The following is a 17,988-nucleotide window of genomic DNA, read 5'->3' on the forward strand; positions in this document are numbered from 1 at the left end:
CACTTCAATTCTTGAAACACCACAAATTACCATTACTGGTACATACAGAAGCACTGCTTTATTGACTGAGCTGACTATACTCTTGGAGTGTGCTTGCTGCTGTAAATCCATGCTTGGCTAAAACTGGCCAGACAGGATTAAGTAAAGACAGCCAGCCATGGGATGATAAAATAAAGGCCCAAACAGTAGCTTCTAAATTCAGAAAGCATCCAGGTTCTGAGTTCCAGTTTCAAGGAGACACTGAACTGCAGTCCAGAGCCCTTAGTGCTTTTTATTGGGTATTCTAGCTATCCCAGTCTTTAAGTATGTGATTAGCCACTTCCTATAATCTGCTTCCTACAGAAAGAAGTCCTGTGCCTTTAAGTGAATGGGAGTTGTGGTACATGCTAGCATTTCCTGCATCTAGATGGGAAACACCTCAACAATTAAGGCCTATACAGTCAATGACAGCCTGTACTTAGAGGAAGAGAGAGGTCCAGAATGGTATCATCAGGAAAATAGATTTAGTTTCTCTACACTTTTGCTCTTTAACCCTATCAAACTGTTTGGGGGATTTTTTGGTGAGGGATGTTGTTTTGGTTGTGGTTCTTTACTTGTGGGGGGGTTTTTTGTTAGTTTTTGTTGGGGGGAGAGTTGTTTGTTTGGTTGGTTTTTTGTTGATTTTTCCCCCCTGTAGCAGCCAGAATGTATGAAAGTATCTCAGAAAAAAAAAGTAGGATAAAGGGTGCTGTGGAAATGCAGGCTGAACAATGAATAGCTCTCATCAATCAGAAATTGTGAATAATCATCCTCTGAGGAAAAAAATGTATGTCATCTGGCCAGAACTAATGAGAACGTGTAGGAAAAGGGGAGGAAAGTAAGTATGGAGGTTAGAAATAATTGCATAGAAATGGGTACAGAGTTTAGAGGACTGTACATTGGGTAGCTCAAGGAATAATGAATCATGGAATCAGTTAGGTTGGGAAAGACCTCCAAGATCATCTAGTACAATCCTTTGACTAAAGGCACTAAGTGCCTCACCCAGTCATTTCTTGACCACCTCCAGGGATGGTGACTTCACCACCTCCCTGGGCAGCCTGTTCCAATGCCTAACCACCCTTTCAGTGAAGAAATTCTTCCTGAGAAGTCAAATACAGTGTCATTCTACAGCAATGGCTGACAGAGACTGATGCCTTATAAGCTTTCTGTCTGTAAATTTGATCATGCTTGAAGGTATTAAATGTGTCAATAAAAACTGTTACTGTGTCAATTGGGTATGGCAAGGAAGGGAACATGCCCCATTTTAAATAGTAATCTCAAAATGTGCAGTATCCTACATCATAGTAAAATATATGCATTTAAATCTGAGATATTTAAACTTCAAGGAATGACTGTGTTGGGAAAATTCTGTATTTCCATATGTGTTCATTCATGTGCTGAGCTTAGGCTGTGGTTTGCAACTATGGATTCGGTGTGGAAGTCAGGGGTGTACTTCCAATTCTGAAACTGTTGTCTTTTCTAGGGTCTCCAACTGCTGAGTTCTATGACACACCATCAGCTACCTTGCTCCCAGTGGTCTGTCATATCTCTTTGCTGGCAGTTACTGCCTCCAATCATTTCTTCCCAGCTGGCAAAAGAGAGCGTTTACTAGTATCTCAGACATTCAAGCTGACTTGATGATAGTGTCTCAGCTTAAATTGCTGGTGTGCATGTGCTGAGATTCCAAACTGTGATGGAGTATCCAGAACACAGGCAGACATTTGCTTCTACTCCCTCTGCTGTGGGCCAGTGACCTTTGACAGCAAACTTTGGGATGGAGGGAAGGGAGAGGGAAAAGGAGAAAGGAGATGCAGTAAAATCTTAAACTGCTGCAGATGTTTCTTCAGTGAACAAAAGGCAGAAATCTGCTGCAGCGGGTTATACTTTACAGTATGTTACCTCACGTGCTGTCATTAATATATTTTTAATGCTGATGAAGGCTGTATTTCATACCTTGAAAAATGTGTTGTCTATAGTCAGGAGGCTCTGAGTGCTGAAATAGTGTTTTCTTTCCTGATGCCACCAAGGGCTTTCTGAAAATGAGGAGCCTATCAGATTACATGGGGATTTGGCCAACCATGAATCCCAAAATAAAGCATTTGCATCAGAAATAGTGTTGACCGAGGTTGCTAATGCAGACTACTTTGCCTCTGCATACTGTCCTAATAGAGCCAATTGATATGTTTTTGCCATCACTGAAGGACAAAGTTTGCAAATAAAAGTCAGAATTTGTCCCAAATATTTCTCTGGGTCAGAGAAAGGCTGAATGGTTTATCTGCTCTTAATGCTGCAGGATTTTAAGTTAGAACAGAATCTTTTTTTATTATTCCATGACTTTTCTTGTCAGATTCTTTTTATCATAGATTGTATTCTCATACAATTTCAGCACCAGATTTTCAAAAGTATCTGACACATATGGTAAGATTTCCAATAACTATCTCTGTTTTATATTCTCCATTTGAGAAATTATTCCATTTGAATATCTCCATTTGGGTTCAATGTCTCCTACTTTAGGGACGACTTTGTACGCTGTTACAACTCTGACTTCAATTCAGTTAAAAATATATCTCTATAAGGCTCATGGAAGTTATGTGATTATTCTCCTCTTTACCTCTAAAAGCCTATCTCAGTGATTATTTGCTGAATATGCAGATTTAATTTGTGCTCCTTTAGCAGGACTTCGTATCTGATTCAAGTGGATGCATGCAACTTTATTAAACAGATTTAATAGATCCACAGTCTTGAGTAGGTCTTCACAGTCGGGTGATATCTGGGTCCAACTGCAAATGTAGGGGCATTGCATTACAAGCAAACCTCCTACATATTTCTGTCCTGGTTTAACCCTGGCTGGCAACTAAGCACCACACAGCCACTTGCTCACTCCCCTCTGGTGGGGTGGGGCAAATAATCAGAAGGGTAAAAGTGATAAAACTCATGGGTTGTGATAAAGACAGTTTAATAAGTAAAGCGAAAGTTGTGTATGCTAGCAAAGCAAAATAAGGAATTCCTTCACTCCTTCCCATCAACTGCCAAGTGTTAGGCATCCCTGGGAAAGCAGGGCTCCATCACTCCTAACAGTGACTTGGGAAGACAAATGCCATCACTCCAAATGTCCTCTCTTCATTCTTGTTACCCCCAGCTTCTTTTTTTTTAAGCATGACACCATATAGTATGGAATATCCCTTTGGTCCATTGGGGTCACCTGTCCCAGCTGCGTCTCACCCCAGCATTTCATGCACCCCAGCCTACTGACTGGTGTGGCAGTGTGAGAAACAGGGGAAAAAAAGAAACAGCTAACATTTACACCATGTAGCATGAGGGGGGTGAGTTCCAGGAATCAGAGGTTCCCTGGAGGGATAAGAGGATCTTCTGCTAGATATTTTATGTAACACCAAAAATGATTTAACAATGAAGAAAGAAAGAGATACAGCATCCTAGTTGAGGTGTGTAGGTTTCAGGATCTCTGGGATGGAAGGATTTATTAAGATAAACATAGGCTTGAAAAATGTAAAATAATAGAAAAGCAATAAAAAATAACAAGAGATGAGAAGTTATTGAGAAAGGCTTCAGCCTGTCAATTATTGAGTCTAAAAAGACCCTGCATCAAGGTAAAGGTCTATCCATACCAATAGCAACATATATTCTCAAAGGGAGGGAGTTAAGGTTGTATGTGTGCTCTTAACTTGTTGATCACTTCTATCCTTTAAGTTTGCAGTCTTTGAAACCTTGTAATAGTATTACACTGAAGTGCTGATAAAACATAAGAGAAGCTTTAAAACCTGTAATGTGGACCCAAACAAAACAAAACCACTTTTTTTTAATCAGTATATTTTTAATTGTAACATACTAGTTTTTTGTATTGTCCTGAAGCATATGCAGTATTGTAAAGCATTCCTTGTCAGTAATAAATTGGAATATAATTTCAGAACCTTGAAACAGTCTGGAACAACACAACAACAGAAGTTAAAGGATAGCCATATTATTCAAGTTATGTATTCTGTCATATTTAGTCACCATATGGGATACTTTCCTCTGCTTTATGTCAGTCTTAATTAGATTTCTCTATTCCATTTTGTCTTCTCTGTTTCCTTCCTTGCTTTTGTCTCCTGTCACAAAGCTAAAATTCTATGTTACCAGTTCATCTCTTTTCCATACCTCAGGATGGTACATATGTCCAGAAACACAGGCCAAAACCAACAGATTTATCACAGCCTTAATGACAGCTGGCTGCATGCTGAGTGAATTCTTAAATTCCCCAAAACTACTATTTTGCCAAAACATGTGCAGTTGCAGCATTCAACATTTTATTGGGACCGTTATCTCCAAATGAAGAATGACTCCACTGGAAAAAATTATTTAGTATCAGCTATAGACCTATTTTTAACTTCTTGTTTGGTGAAACTTCAGAAAACATAATTAGCCATATGTTGAGAGACGTTCTCCAAGTCTTAAATTCAATTTTTGCAAACCACATTTAAGCATTACCTTGTCCACAAGTTTACACTGTTGGAATCATAAGACATGAGTTTTTTTATGAGAATGTGATTCTTCATATTTCTTTGGGTAAATATTTGTATTTAAGAAGATTGTAGAACTGGCAGTACTAAAAGCTGAAATCTTCCGTTTGTTTATATGGGAAGGTCTGTGCAGGCAACAGTACTGGAATCATCCCCTGCTTCTGTCACTTATGAACTTCAAGCATTGCACTGGGGCAATGGTGTGCTCAGAGGCAGATAAGTAGAGCAGGTCAGAAACATTCATTCTCCCCCACAAGTATTTATAGTGTAAACAAAACAAGATTACTTTAATCAAAAACATGCACAGAAAATCTTAAGGTTGTCAAAAATAAGAGTTTCTACATGAAAACATTTTTCTTATAGTCTAAATAAATTGTCAAATTTCAAATTGGATTAAACCAAATTGAAATATTAAGTCATATCTGGCTAAGTCTTGGTATGGAATTATAGTCAGGTGCTTTATGATACCATCATGTCCTCTGAATCACAATTCCTGTTTGGGCTACTTTTCCCATAATACAATTGCAGTTTCTCCTCAGGAAGTTTTGTGCAAAATGAAGTTCAGTTTTTGCTGCCCTGAAAAGGCAGTTTGGACTATGTGAATTGGGTAAATATCACCTTCCTATTTCTATTCATAGAAGAGAAAGAAAACTCTTCCGCTAGAAGAATGGTAAGGTTGGATTTTTATTTTCTAGCTGAAGAAGTTTTCTTTGGTTCCTCTCTGATTACAGGTGATCTGGTTCCAACTTCTCATTCTTTCACAAAGCTGCCAAATAGAGGACAGATAAGTTTTCTTGCAACATCATGGCCAATGTCATGGATGGAGCAGAAGTGTAGAAAGTCTAGAATGAAGGAAGAGAGGAGCATTTGAGAGTGTTTCACACTGCTGGCTGGTCTGACAAAGCTTGCAATAGAAGTAGGACTTCTACAGCTTCTGTGGTTTCTATCCCGTCTGCGCTGAGAGTAGATTCTACATAATTGAAAGTCAAACTTCTTGGCTATAATCATTAAAAATACTCCCTATGTTCCTGTGTTTGCACATAGTTCTATTGATGGCAAGCTGCTATCTATCTGTTCAATCTTATTTTAGTTGACTTGTTTGGCTTGCTTTTTTTCAGTTGACCTCATTGCCACTTGAAATGCAAAACATTTAGATTATGCTAGAAACATGATCTGTTTCTAGCAAGGTCACCCTTATTTTCAGTTGACTCTGGATGAGCAGCATATTCTCACTATTAGAACCATTTTTTTTCCAAAATGACAGTGGCAGTTGCCTTTTGCAGCTCAGGGTGCTTAAGAAAGAGTTTCTGAGGCCTTACATGAAGATAAATGTATAAATAGTTTTCTGGGGCACCTCAGTTAATGGTAATCCATTGAGATGAATCTCAAGATTACTACAAATTGTTTCATGACTGTCTCATGGCTCAGTATTGAGTGAGTAACATCACACTGTGTGATACAGTGCAATAGGAGACAAGGATCTAAATATCCAGAATAGCAAAAAGCAATTTGAGGGCACATTTTAGTACATTTCAATGAATATTGACATCAATTGAATTTCTTTATAAAGCTTTTCAAAGTACAAATAGCATGAGTGTTGGTCATTTAGCTGGGCTTTTATTGGAAAAAGTTATTAATCAAGGAGGTTTGTCTACAGTTACAGAAATCAGCTTATGCAGCTGAGTGGGTTTTCTGGTTGAGTGTTAATACAGCTGAGACAGAGGATATTTTTGTTTGTTATAGCAGGGGAAGGTAAGGTTAGTTATTTCACTTTACTTGTTTCTCAGTAGGCTTTTCTTAATTTTGCAGTTAACTTTAAGTATAGAAGAATTCATTGCTTTAAGTAACACTAATTAAAAAAAGAATAAACATTCCTGCAGAGATAGGACTCTACAATATCTGGTTTTCAGTCAAGGAGTAGATAGGGTGTTTTATTTTGTTTTGTTTTATTTCCTGTAATAATTCAAAACAACAAAACCTGAATGTCATACTGTAATGTATTGCATATGTCACCTTTTCTACAATGCTACTAAATACTTAACAGTTGTTCTTATAATTCCCAAAGAAGTTTCATTTGTCATCATCGTTCTTTGGTGCTTACGGAACAGTCTAATTCTCATGACCTGTGAATTTAAATCTTTCTTTTGCATTCTCTAGTTAAGCATTTGACAGCTTTTAATGACTTTATTTGCTGTGATTAGCTTACTCTATAAGCCTTCACTTTTAAGCAAAAGGATATTTTTGATTCAGAATGCATGCTAATATGATGTAGATACTCACAAGTCAGGGGAGAAAAGGAAATCCAACATGGACGTTTTTCTTTCCCTGGTATCCAGACGTACAGCTTACTAAAGTTTATAAACAAGTCTGCTTAGAAATTGTTTTAATTTGAAAACTTGAAAGGCATAATCCCATCCTCCTTCAGAACACATACACTGCTGAAATTGCACATTTAGGGTTATGTTTTTCCTTTATTGGTTCCATTTTTATCTATGAATAATGGCTTCCCATGTGGTAATCTAATTATGGTTTGGAATAATTGGTGAACTGGAACAGTGTCATAGATCAGGGAGGAAACTGATAAAAGGAGGGTAAAGGTGAATTTTATGGGGCATGGGAGCCTCACTAGGAATAATGAGATCGTGAAATTAAAGTTAAATTTTGATTGAAAACCAACATCTACACAGTAAGTCGTGTTGAGTAGTAGAACTTGCAGAAGCTCTAGCACATGGAATATTTAAAACTCAGCTGGACAAACAGGAAAAAATGGACTGTAGGGAACCAATTTTTCACTGGCAAAGAGGTGGACTAGTGACATAATATCCCATTTCCACTGTTAGCGCCTATAAGTCTGTTTGAACAAATACTTGGAATTCTGTATGTCTTCTAATTTCACTTGGACTTCTTTTGCATCTAGCAGCAGGAGATCATTATCCTGTGAAAGTGCTTGACAGTAAATAGCTTCATTTTCAGTGGACAAATTTTCATTTTAATGGACAAATTTAAACCTTAGGATATGTAAAGTCAAATTGTGCCTACTTGTTTATTTGCAGCAGAGAGAAGGAGAGAACTCAGAAAACTACTTGTCCCATGGATCACAAAAATATCCCCCCAAAACTGGCCAGCAGCCCAGGGGGTTTCAAATGGTGGGAAATAAGCAATGACTTCATTGATTTTTGACATTGTGAATTCTAACTATTTGCATTTCATGTCTTTTACAGACCATCTGAAAGCAGAGTTAACCCAGAGACACATTCAGAGAGCAGCTGTAGGTAAGAGCGTAACATTTCAGATACAATAGGATACAACAGGGGGACCAAATTCTCTCCCAGGAGTAAACCTGCTTTGTGAGGCAGGTTGTATTTTCTATGACAGTTTTTGACACAGTATTTCTACAACAGTCTGTGCCGTAACGAACACGAACTCAGTCAGCTTTGCCTGAAATTTGAGTCAAAAGGCATCTGATTTTATGTGTGGTGAGAAAAAATAATATAAAATTCTTATAGGTTTGGAAGTTTGTTTTTGGATGAGTCTGATGTGGATTCCCATTAACAGACCCTGATTTGTCCTGAGACTGAGATAGTAGCCATGTTGCCACAATCTGTTTAACATCCTTATTAATTTTTCTCATTCCAAGAGGGACTGAAGGCATATACAGGTCATTTCTCTCACATCTAGTTATAGAAGTTGAGACGTTATTTCTTGCAGTTTCTGTTGACACAGCTGTGAAGCTAAAAGTATCTGTGTAAGTTGTTCACATAAGTGTAAAGTCATCCAAATTTGGTTTAAGATGCTTTAAGCTGACTCTGCTGACTTTGTACTGAAACAGGCTAGTAGGGTTCATGTGAGAATTCCACTTTGGGGACAGTAAACTTCGGCTAAAATTTGACAGAAAACTTCTGGGGCAATAACGGTTTAGATTCCCCCTTCATTTAGATCCATAAAAGAATCCCAAAATGTGCCTTCATGGACCTTGTTCATGTAAAAGATGGAGCTAACTCAGGCCAGATTGCAGTTGATGCACTTATTTCTGTGTACGCATAACACAGAGAACAATATTTGTCTATTAATGAGAGCAAGAGAATTCGGGAACTTTCTTTTCTACCAAAAGTCAGGCAAGTAAGTTACTACACAATAACAAAATATATTCTCTTTCTAATTTACCAGTGCATCTCAAGCTTTGTTGATGATGTTATTATTTTATATCTTTATCTATCCTTTTTTATTTTGATTTAAAAATCAGCACTGAAAATTAATGCTGTCCATGTCAATAAAGCCCAAGAGTCAAACTTAATTTATTTTGATCGGTATGAGAAAGGAAAGTGCAAGAGTTGCTGACCTCTTCTCTCTGGTATCCAATGACAGGACACACAGGAATGGGTCAAAGCTGCATCAGGGGAAGATTCAGATTTAATATTAGGAGAAGTTTCTTTACCAAGAACAGGCTTCCTAGATAGGTGATCAATGTCCCAGACTTAACAGTATTTAAAAAGCATTTGGACAATGCCTTTGTTGTAACAGTAATATGTTCTAACTTTTGTTCAACCTAAAGGTAGTATCTTCAGTATAACATGGAACTTTTCTTTAATTCACTCCATGTTTTAATACTGCCTATTTACTAATTTTTTGCCACTTTGAAAGTGGCAAGATGAACATACATCTTACTGCAAGATGAATCATAGCGATGCTGTTTACAAGAATTCCTTATTCAGTCTTTTGAAAAATGAGGTGATATATTCCAAATGCATGTTTGAATATGAATGATAATATCTGGTCTTGTATATTCATTTTTTTAATGATATATAAATTGTGTTTCAAATGCTGTTCTCAATAACTAAACTGTTTTTCATAACATAGGTAAGCATAACATTTTAATGTCCTTAGGAAATGCCCTAGTAGTGACTTAATCAGCCACACATTCGCATTGTAAATATTCTATTAGTATTCCACAACATAGCAGAGAATCCATGTATTTTGTTTTGAGCACTGCTGTCTGCTTATCATCACTAAGTCTGGACCTCACAAAGTATTTTCCAGTATTTTCCTTATTCTTTTAAATACTCTGGATATTTAGACTTAATATTTTTTCTGTGGGTTGGGGAGTGTTATTTGTCTGCGGGCCTTTTATGAATGTTCTTCCAAAGAATAACAGGTGTCAAGTCTCCCAGGAACTTCTAGATGACCAGAATGTCATCAAGACATTTTTTAATGAAAACTGCATGGTTAAAAAGTCTAATTAAGTGTCTGTTGAAATCCCAACATGAAATAAAACACACCATTGTTTCAATTAGAAACCAAGTTAACATCTTCCAGCTGCCTTTTTTTTCCTTAACTTAAAGCACTTTATGGTCAAAACTCTTCAAGAAGCTGTTCTAGTTGGATTTGAAACAGCAGAGATCTGTTTCTCTCATGGCTGTGTTTAAGATGTGGATTTCTTACTGAAGGAAAACTCCACTACTTAGCCCATTGCTCTTAGTTAGCTCTTTTAAAACACCACCTGCTGGGAGTTAACAAAGGACACAAATGGTTGAAAGGTTTCATCAGAGACAAGGGATTGCTCCATATTTATCAGTACACAACCAGAAACACTGAATTCTTTATGTAAAATTGCCAGGATTCTCTCTCAGTGTGTCTTCCATCTTTATTACTTGTAAAAATGCTTTATTATGCAAATAACTTCTTTTAGTTATCTTCAGTAAGATCTTTCAGAGTAACATACTTAACTGCATTTGTATACAGGATTTAAAATTAAATAATGTGCACACTGCTTAAGTATTGAAACAGTAAAAGCATTGGGTCACCAGCATGCTTCTGGGTGGAAAAGATAAAAGACTGGAAAGAAAAGCTTTCCTTGGGGTTTGCCTTGTTGTAGAAGAAAAGTAGGTGTTCGATTCTAGTGAAGCATTATCTTCAGATACTTTAAACTAGCATTTCTGTAAAATACAGAAACTGATTCTCCGTTTTTTTATTCCAGTTTTGAATTGATAGAATGTGATTACAAACAGGCAAATGTAACATTATTCCCCAGCATTGGGGGAAGACTGAATCCTTAATTGGACCTGCCTGATGACATAGGAGATCCTATGACATATTGTAATGGGAAGATGTTTTTGTAGAGGTGTAGTCATGCTAGCAAAGGAATGCTTTGTACAATTATTTTCCATGACAGAAGTAACTGCTCCAAGACTTGCACAGTTTAACCTGTTCAACTATGTCTTGACTAGATGCCTCTGTTGGGTCAGCTCTGGAAGTTAGGAGGACCCTTAAACATACTTCTGACTGATCTGTCTGTATCACCAGAAACGTTTAGTAAATCTACAAGTCCCTCAGACTGTTCAGTCAGCTTCAAACAGGTCAGGGAACAGCTTCATGCACAGAAGCGTCATCCATTATGTGTAGTCTGAAACACATTTTCTAAATAAACGTGTATGTTAGAGTCCATGGCCAGTGGTGCAGCATCTTCAGTACAGTATGCCCCTTTTTACTGATAATTGCCATTACCCTATCAGTTAGGTTGAAATGCAGTTTTTTAGACTTCCATTTCAAATATTTTCTGTTTTCATCTTGTGCTCCATGAGCCTCCCTTCTTTTTTTTATATAAGTTTTGAAACCTGGGCTAGTAGCAACCTATCAGTTCTTTTGGGATTCTTTTGAAAACATCAAGAGATAGCAAAACCTTTCTGCTTCTGGGGATGTTGGGACCAAATTAATCTCTCTTTCTGTCTAACTCCATTGTATCTGCAGAGCTATTTGAAATTACAAAAAAGAAACCCAACAAACCAAGGCAAATGTGGGTCTTTGTAAGGAATCTGCATCCTTTGTACAGATTTCAGCATTAAGGTCTACTTTCATTAATATTTTATTTTAGAAAAAACAAACATATTTTTCCAGGTTTTGTAACTCAAGTGTTAGAAATAAGGTTCTGTATTTCTGCTGTTATTCAAAGAGCTGTTCCCAAGTCCTTTTTAAAGCAAAAATCCTTTGAAAAAGCCCATTCCTTATAAAAAATAGAATGACTAGGTGAGTCTGAAGTGACAGATATATTTGAATCTCTGAAAATGCATATCAGCATTTAACTTAGTGTGGCAAATGCCTGAGACCAAGGATTTTGGCATGTTATTTTTCTATTTGGATTTGTAACACATACCCGTTTCAAGCAAAAATAGGGAAAGTTCTCATTATCTTTGTTTCCTTCACAGCTTTGTTTATATCATCTTTTCCTACATTTTCAAAGCTAGATATCCATTCTAAAGATATTATCAGTTTATGCCCTTTTTCTTGCCCTGCTGTTGTGTTTCTTTATAGTGTGTTCATTTCTGCTTACTCACCTTTCCTTGATTAGAAGTGAAAGAACACGACCAAAGCAGAATAAAGCAGGGACAGACAATGCTGTATAATGAATGCATCAAGGCACTCTTGCAGGAGTATTCTAGCCAGTGTAAGAACAGAATTTCAAGCAATGATTCTTCCAACATTTGTGGTGCTGCCACTACCATATATCCTATACTCTGAAGAGTTAGAATGGGGAACTCCTGTTCCCAGTTGTCCAGAGTGTTATATCACAGAATCATGGAATTATTTGGATTGGAAGGGACCTTTAAGGATCATCTAGTCCAACCCTCCAGCTGTAGGCAGAGAAATCTTTCACTAGATCAGGTTGCTCAAAGTTCCATCCAACATGACCTTGAACACTTCCAGTATGGCCCATGCCACTGGAAGAGCTGGCCCACCATGGTTTGTATCTGGTGTGGATATAATGTATATTCAGGAAGTGTATGATAGCTCTCTCTGCAACCATTGTGGCGTCTTGCGGACATACATAACATTAATTAGACTGATAATTATAACTGTCTTGAACTCATCTGCTGTGATCTGTGTGAATGGAAAGCACATAGCACTTCCAAACTGCTGGTTTGCATCAGAGTTAATCTGTTATTTAAATAAATCCATATTTAAATAAAATGAGCTCAGTTTCTTTCACTGCTTCACATCTTGTAACTGAGATGACATTTAACTTTTTTCATATGAAGCAGAAGAATCTTGATCTGTATTAATCCCATGAAATGAGGAGACACACGTGTTTTCAATCAGAAAATGACAGAAGCTGAGGACACTGACAGTTTGTATTTTCCCACACAAATCCAGCATAGTCCATGGAGAATAAATATGGCCAGTTTTAAGACCATAACTCTTGATGCTGAAAAATGATATCTTCTGTATGGGCTAAATAAAGCACTTTAGAGAAATTATCTGTTTGAAGTCCACAATTTGAAGATATTTTTATTTACTTTTTCTTTTGCAAGAGACAAAGCAACTTTTGCAATAGCCTCAGAATAAGGGAAGTCTTTCTCTTGGAAATCCGTAATTTTGATATGCACAATGTTTCTGTGTGTTATGTTCTTCTATACAGTTGTGTTTGAAATGTCAAGCAGCAGTGGTGTTTTTGTAAAAGTTCGCTGTTCTCGGGCATTGCAGAGCATTGATTTTATTCCTAGAGTGACCTCTAGTGGTATCAAGGCCATTGTTTTTAGTGGTGGATTTAATTTCTTCAGTCTATTCCAAAGGAAGTAGGAATTCTGAGAGTGACAGAAAGCTGGTAAGATTGTGTTTGTTAAAAAGGGATGATGATTTTTCACTGTTGCTAAGACAAAGCTACCAATAGCAAGACTTAATGAAAATTCAGAACCTATATCTCTTTGCCTCTTTAAAGAGGAGTTTTACTCAAAGATGCTTTTGAATTTACTTTGTACAGTCATTGTAACATATAAAGTGCTTTTAGAAATATTTACCAAATCAGTTTTTAAGCATATGCTTGAAATAGTGATGGACAATTACTTTTGAAAATATATGTAAGTAGTTTTCTAGGACTTTACAAATAGATTAGAGAATCTTTATAGCTTCTTGTTATTGCAGTGTATTTAGGTCATTGTTTTTATTCCAGATTTGTCTGAAAAAGTGGAAAAAGACATAGACTTTAGCCTGTGGAAACTGTGAAGTTACACATCTTAACAAACTTACTCTCTTGGTTTCACATGCTATTTTGGGCTTCAAGTCAGCTCGGTACAGTTTATGGCCAAAACCATGAGCTCTTGAATAGGTTTTGTATTTTTCTATCTACCAAATTCTTCTGTAGAGGTGATCGCAATCAGGAAAAAGAACCATGGATTTGGAGCAGCAGCTAGACAAGCAGTAATGATCGCCTTGCCACAGTACTTGAGGTTTCTTCTGAGGTAATATGTTTCAGGGTTTTCCCAATGTTACACAAGAATGAAGTTTAAAACTGTAGGAGTATGTTCTAATAATAAGACACTTCTTACACCTGTTCTTTAGGATTCAAGCTCACACAGACCTTTCTTTCTCTAAGTTTCTCTTCAGTCTTTCTAGGGTGTTTTGTAGTTTTATTTGTTGTGGTGTTTTTTCCATTACTCTTTTTATCAGGGTTTTATTTTTTTTGTGCAGTGCTAAATTCCAGAGGCAGGCTAGGTTTTCCCTTTCATCGTGTCTTCAGGAAAGAGAACACTGCATCTTTGCTGGAAGTCTTTAAAAATATGTTCTCCAGATCTGCAGAGAAAATTTTGAGATTACTTGTGTGTTCCTATTAAGCTTCCCATGTGACCCACTCAGCTTCAGATATCAGATCTCATAAAAGAGCAAAGACATCTTTGGATCAAGTAATGTTTTTATTAGGAGTGATGAACTTGTAGGATAACTATCCAGTTCTCAGTTTTATTGACACTGACTTCAGCATTTCACTGTTGTTGGAACAGCTTGCAGACTCTGTAGGTTTTCTTGCAACAAGTATTTCTTCTGGAATACCAAAAAGTTCAATGTGAGTTGCATTGTTATTTAGAAATTGCTTTGGTGTCTAGCAAGTAAACAAGACAGAATCTGGTGACAAAACTCTCAATTCTCTAGTTTGGTTTATTAAAATTAAGATATTAAGATGCTATGAGGATAGCTGAAATAGGTCATCAGAGAATTTGGCAGGATCTCTGTTCATGGAGTTTTTCCATGACAAGTCTGGGCAACCTAGTCTGATTCAGTTTTCACCCAGCTTTGAGCAGTAGCTTGGACCACACATGCAGCCTTTCAAGATCCCTTCCAACCACAAATGATTCTGTAATTCTAAGACAGAACTTGAGGTAGAGGTGGAGCAAAAAATAAATTTGGTTCTATGCACACATGCTACTGATTCTAGACCTAAGCCGGTTTGCAGTAGCTTCAGTACATTTTAGAGTAGCCTTTCTCCACTGGCTCTAAAAAGCTGCTAGAAAGTTTAACTAAGAGTAACATGCAGTTTAAGGTGCTGCCAATGTCTTCCTTCTGGCCGTGTCCGGTGGGTGTGTTGGACAGCTTGACTAGTTCTGTATCAGTCAAGGTTTCCTCCGTGAAAACTCTCCATAATAATCAAAAATTCTGTAATCTAACTGTAAAGAACAAGTGGAGCTCTTTCATGTCTGTATTTTTCAAGGTAAAGGTCAGACCTAGAGTAGCAATTTCTGTCTAATCATGTAAAGCACAGGACAAGGAGTGAATGAGAAATAGCATAGCTAATGTGATATCTAGTGTTTCAGAACAACCTGCAGATCTGGTGAAAAACTTCTTCCATTTTATGTACATCTGCTTAGCTGAGAATCCCCAGCAAGAAATGTGGATGCCCTAAGGCTCAGTATTGCTTCTGTGCTCTGTGGCACTCATTGTGACTGCACCTTTAGCATCCTTAGGTATTTCTTATTCTTACCATTAGATAAATGATGCAATAGTAATCTTACATATTCAAATGGTAAAATGTATTTATTAACTGTAGGCAAGAATCTGAGTTAGTAGGGGCTTCCTGGCGAAGACCCAGCTGTGTTACTATTCCACTAGATTAACTGGCATGTATGGAACATATTAAACTTGAAGCAGCTTTTTTTTCCCCTCAGTATATTTTACTCGTATATTTGGAAACCAACAGAGAATCTTTAGCAATGGTGGTTTCAGAAACTTTCATGACTTAAGTGCAGATGATATGAAGGCAATGCCTTCTGTTTCGTATGTCTTTTCAGGAGTAAATATATATATAGAGAGAGACCAGTTTCAAAGAAGAAACTTGAAGGAATTGAAGTGTGAGTCTGTATTTAGCAAAGAGATGGGGAAAAAATTAGCTCTGTTTTCCAGGTGTACTTTGGAAGTTAGTTAGTTTGAGCCAATGGTAAGCCAATATAACAATAAACACTGCAGTGATAAAAAAAAAAGCATCATAATAATGGACTCTTACTAAATTTAGTGAATTTAGTGATTAAAAATAAAAATCAACAAAATATACAGGTCCCTAATTCCCTGCACATCCATTAACTTGTAAAATGCTGAAAATGTTTCAGTGTATTCTCATGACCAACTGGCTGAAATTTCCAAAAAATATATTACATTAGGTTAAGGGGTAAATTTCTGTAAACCCCACAATATAAACTCATCCAGATATTATTTTAATCTTCTTCTGAGTTGCGTTGTGCATACTTACCTTTGCTTTTGAGTAAGGTATACACGTGGTGCCCAGTGACAAACATAGGCTGACATGGCCTAGGGGAGGAGTAGGAAAGAAAATGAGAATTACTTGTAAGCTGACCCTGAATAATGATGAATGGGTAGTTCTTTTTTAAAAAACCAAATGGCAACATATGTTCCAGTCTGAAAGCACTAAAGCCTAAGTTTGCCAAAAGCTGCAAAGCTGATAAATAAAGCAATAAAATATTAATGGGATACTGAAGTCAATTCTAAATTTGGTTACTTCAAGTGACCATAAATTTAAGCAGATAAACACAAGACTATCCAGTGAAAAAAATGAAAATATTTGACTGCAAAAATACAGCTGGAGGGCAGGGCAAAGTGTTATTTGAGGCACAAGACAATAAATCCCGAGGAGTTTGACTTCTAGGATACACTCAGGTCGAGAAATATATGAGCACCCCAGAGAGTATAAAGTTCAGGGTCACAGAGAGTTTCTTGCAAAATTTTCTGACTGTAGACAAGAATCTGCCAGAGTATTTCAGGTTGTTGCCAGCTTGCAGTAAACTATGGTGATAACACTTGGTATCTCATGCTAGAAAGAGTGGTTTTCATCCATGCTGTCCATATTGCTTTGAAATAGTGATCCAGTTAGCTAGCAGGTGCTATCATTTTTTTCTGGTACTGTGTGATTTGGTGATGCAGAATGTGTTGTAAAATTTACTACTTCCTATGCTCCAAATTGTCCCTTTCATTAGAATAAAATAACTATATCTTAAAATTACTCTTACAATCTTCTTTATTTTAAAAAAAACCAAAAATCACAAACTGTTATGGTATGAATTGTCAACTCATGCAGAGCTTATTCCTTCCTCTCTAAGTGGGCAGCTGGTATCAATTCTATTCTGTGCCTCACTTCCCCAAATGTGTTGTATCTGAAGTTGAAACAAAAACAGTTAGCATGAAAGTAAGCATAAAAGTTGTTAGCTAGTTCTCTACCCAGTGTAGCACTGTCAAAGTCTCTTCTTTACATCTTGTGACTCAGTACTCTTAAAAAAGACTTCGCAATTTAGGATTCATAATTTTTGCCACTCAGCTGTATGCACAGTTATGCTAATGTAAAGAAACTAATACTCCTTATCAGTACATTGCTGACTACTGCTAATATAACTCTGCTGTATAGAATTGGATGGAGGTATGCCAACAGAAACCCCTAGCATACACAGAGCCAATGTTTTCCTAAACATGCACATCATACCTCCCCTGCTCCCCTGAAACCTGGGTCTGCATTATCCAGGATCAAATTGCACCAACTGCATTTGTTTCCCAGGAGAAGTCACTGGGGCACTAAAAGTGCATGTGGTATTACACACCAACTGATTGGCTCATCTCAGCTGATGCACTAAAACTGTAGAGCTAGACTGTACAATCAAGTTTCATATGACAAACTGTCAGTCAGTGAATTAAAAGTCAAACCTGAGTGAACAAAGCAGATACCACTTTGTGTTCTTCTGTGCAGATGCAGAAATTATACCTGATAGTTAATATTTCAACGGTAGCACCTCTACTACAGTTTTTAATAGATTGCAAATTTTTTAATGCATAAGGGCAAAAGTTGATGTTGTGATTTTCCAGTGTTTTGTAATTGACATATATTTTGTATATATGTGGTTAATAAACATTTTCTGTTTCTGCATGGGAAGTCAGATATATATAATGAAAAGAAACTCTTTGGAGGAACAAAAACCTATAGCAAAACCAAAGGAATTTCTTCTTGGGTATCTGAATTAAATTTGTGAGTAAATATTATGCTTTTTACAGTCTATTCACACAGTTGTCCCGCTCATTATTTTCAGAGAACAGTAACCTCTGCCTTAGCTTCCTCAGCTGTAGCTGAAATTGCCTGGACTGGTAGGAGGAGCCCAGGAGCAGAAAGAGGCCACCACAGGGATTTAGGAAAGGGAAA

General features: G+C 37.0%; 1 protein-coding gene across 1 annotated transcript in view; it reads left to right on the forward strand.

Annotated features, from left to right (window-relative positions):
• LOC103811774 (kinesin-like protein KIF6) overlaps positions 1–17,988 on the forward strand; it is a 61,339-nt gene that overhangs the window by 21,407 nt on the left and 21,944 nt on the right. The window contains exons 3-5 of the mRNA XM_009084766.1: positions 7,757–7,807; positions 12,946–13,044; positions 13,669–13,765. Of these exons, the coding sequence (XP_009083014.1) occupies positions 7,757–7,807; positions 12,946–13,044; positions 13,669–13,765 (247 nt within the window). The remainder of the gene's footprint in view (positions 1–7,756; positions 7,808–12,945; positions 13,045–13,668; positions 13,766–17,988) is intronic.

Source organism: Acanthisitta chloris, unplaced genomic scaffold, assembly GCF_000695815.1.
Source record: "Acanthisitta chloris isolate BGI_N310 unplaced genomic scaffold, ASM69581v1 scaffold7891, whole genome shotgun sequence".
NCBI classification, from domain to species: domain Eukaryota; kingdom Metazoa; phylum Chordata; class Aves; order Passeriformes; family Acanthisittidae; genus Acanthisitta; species Acanthisitta chloris.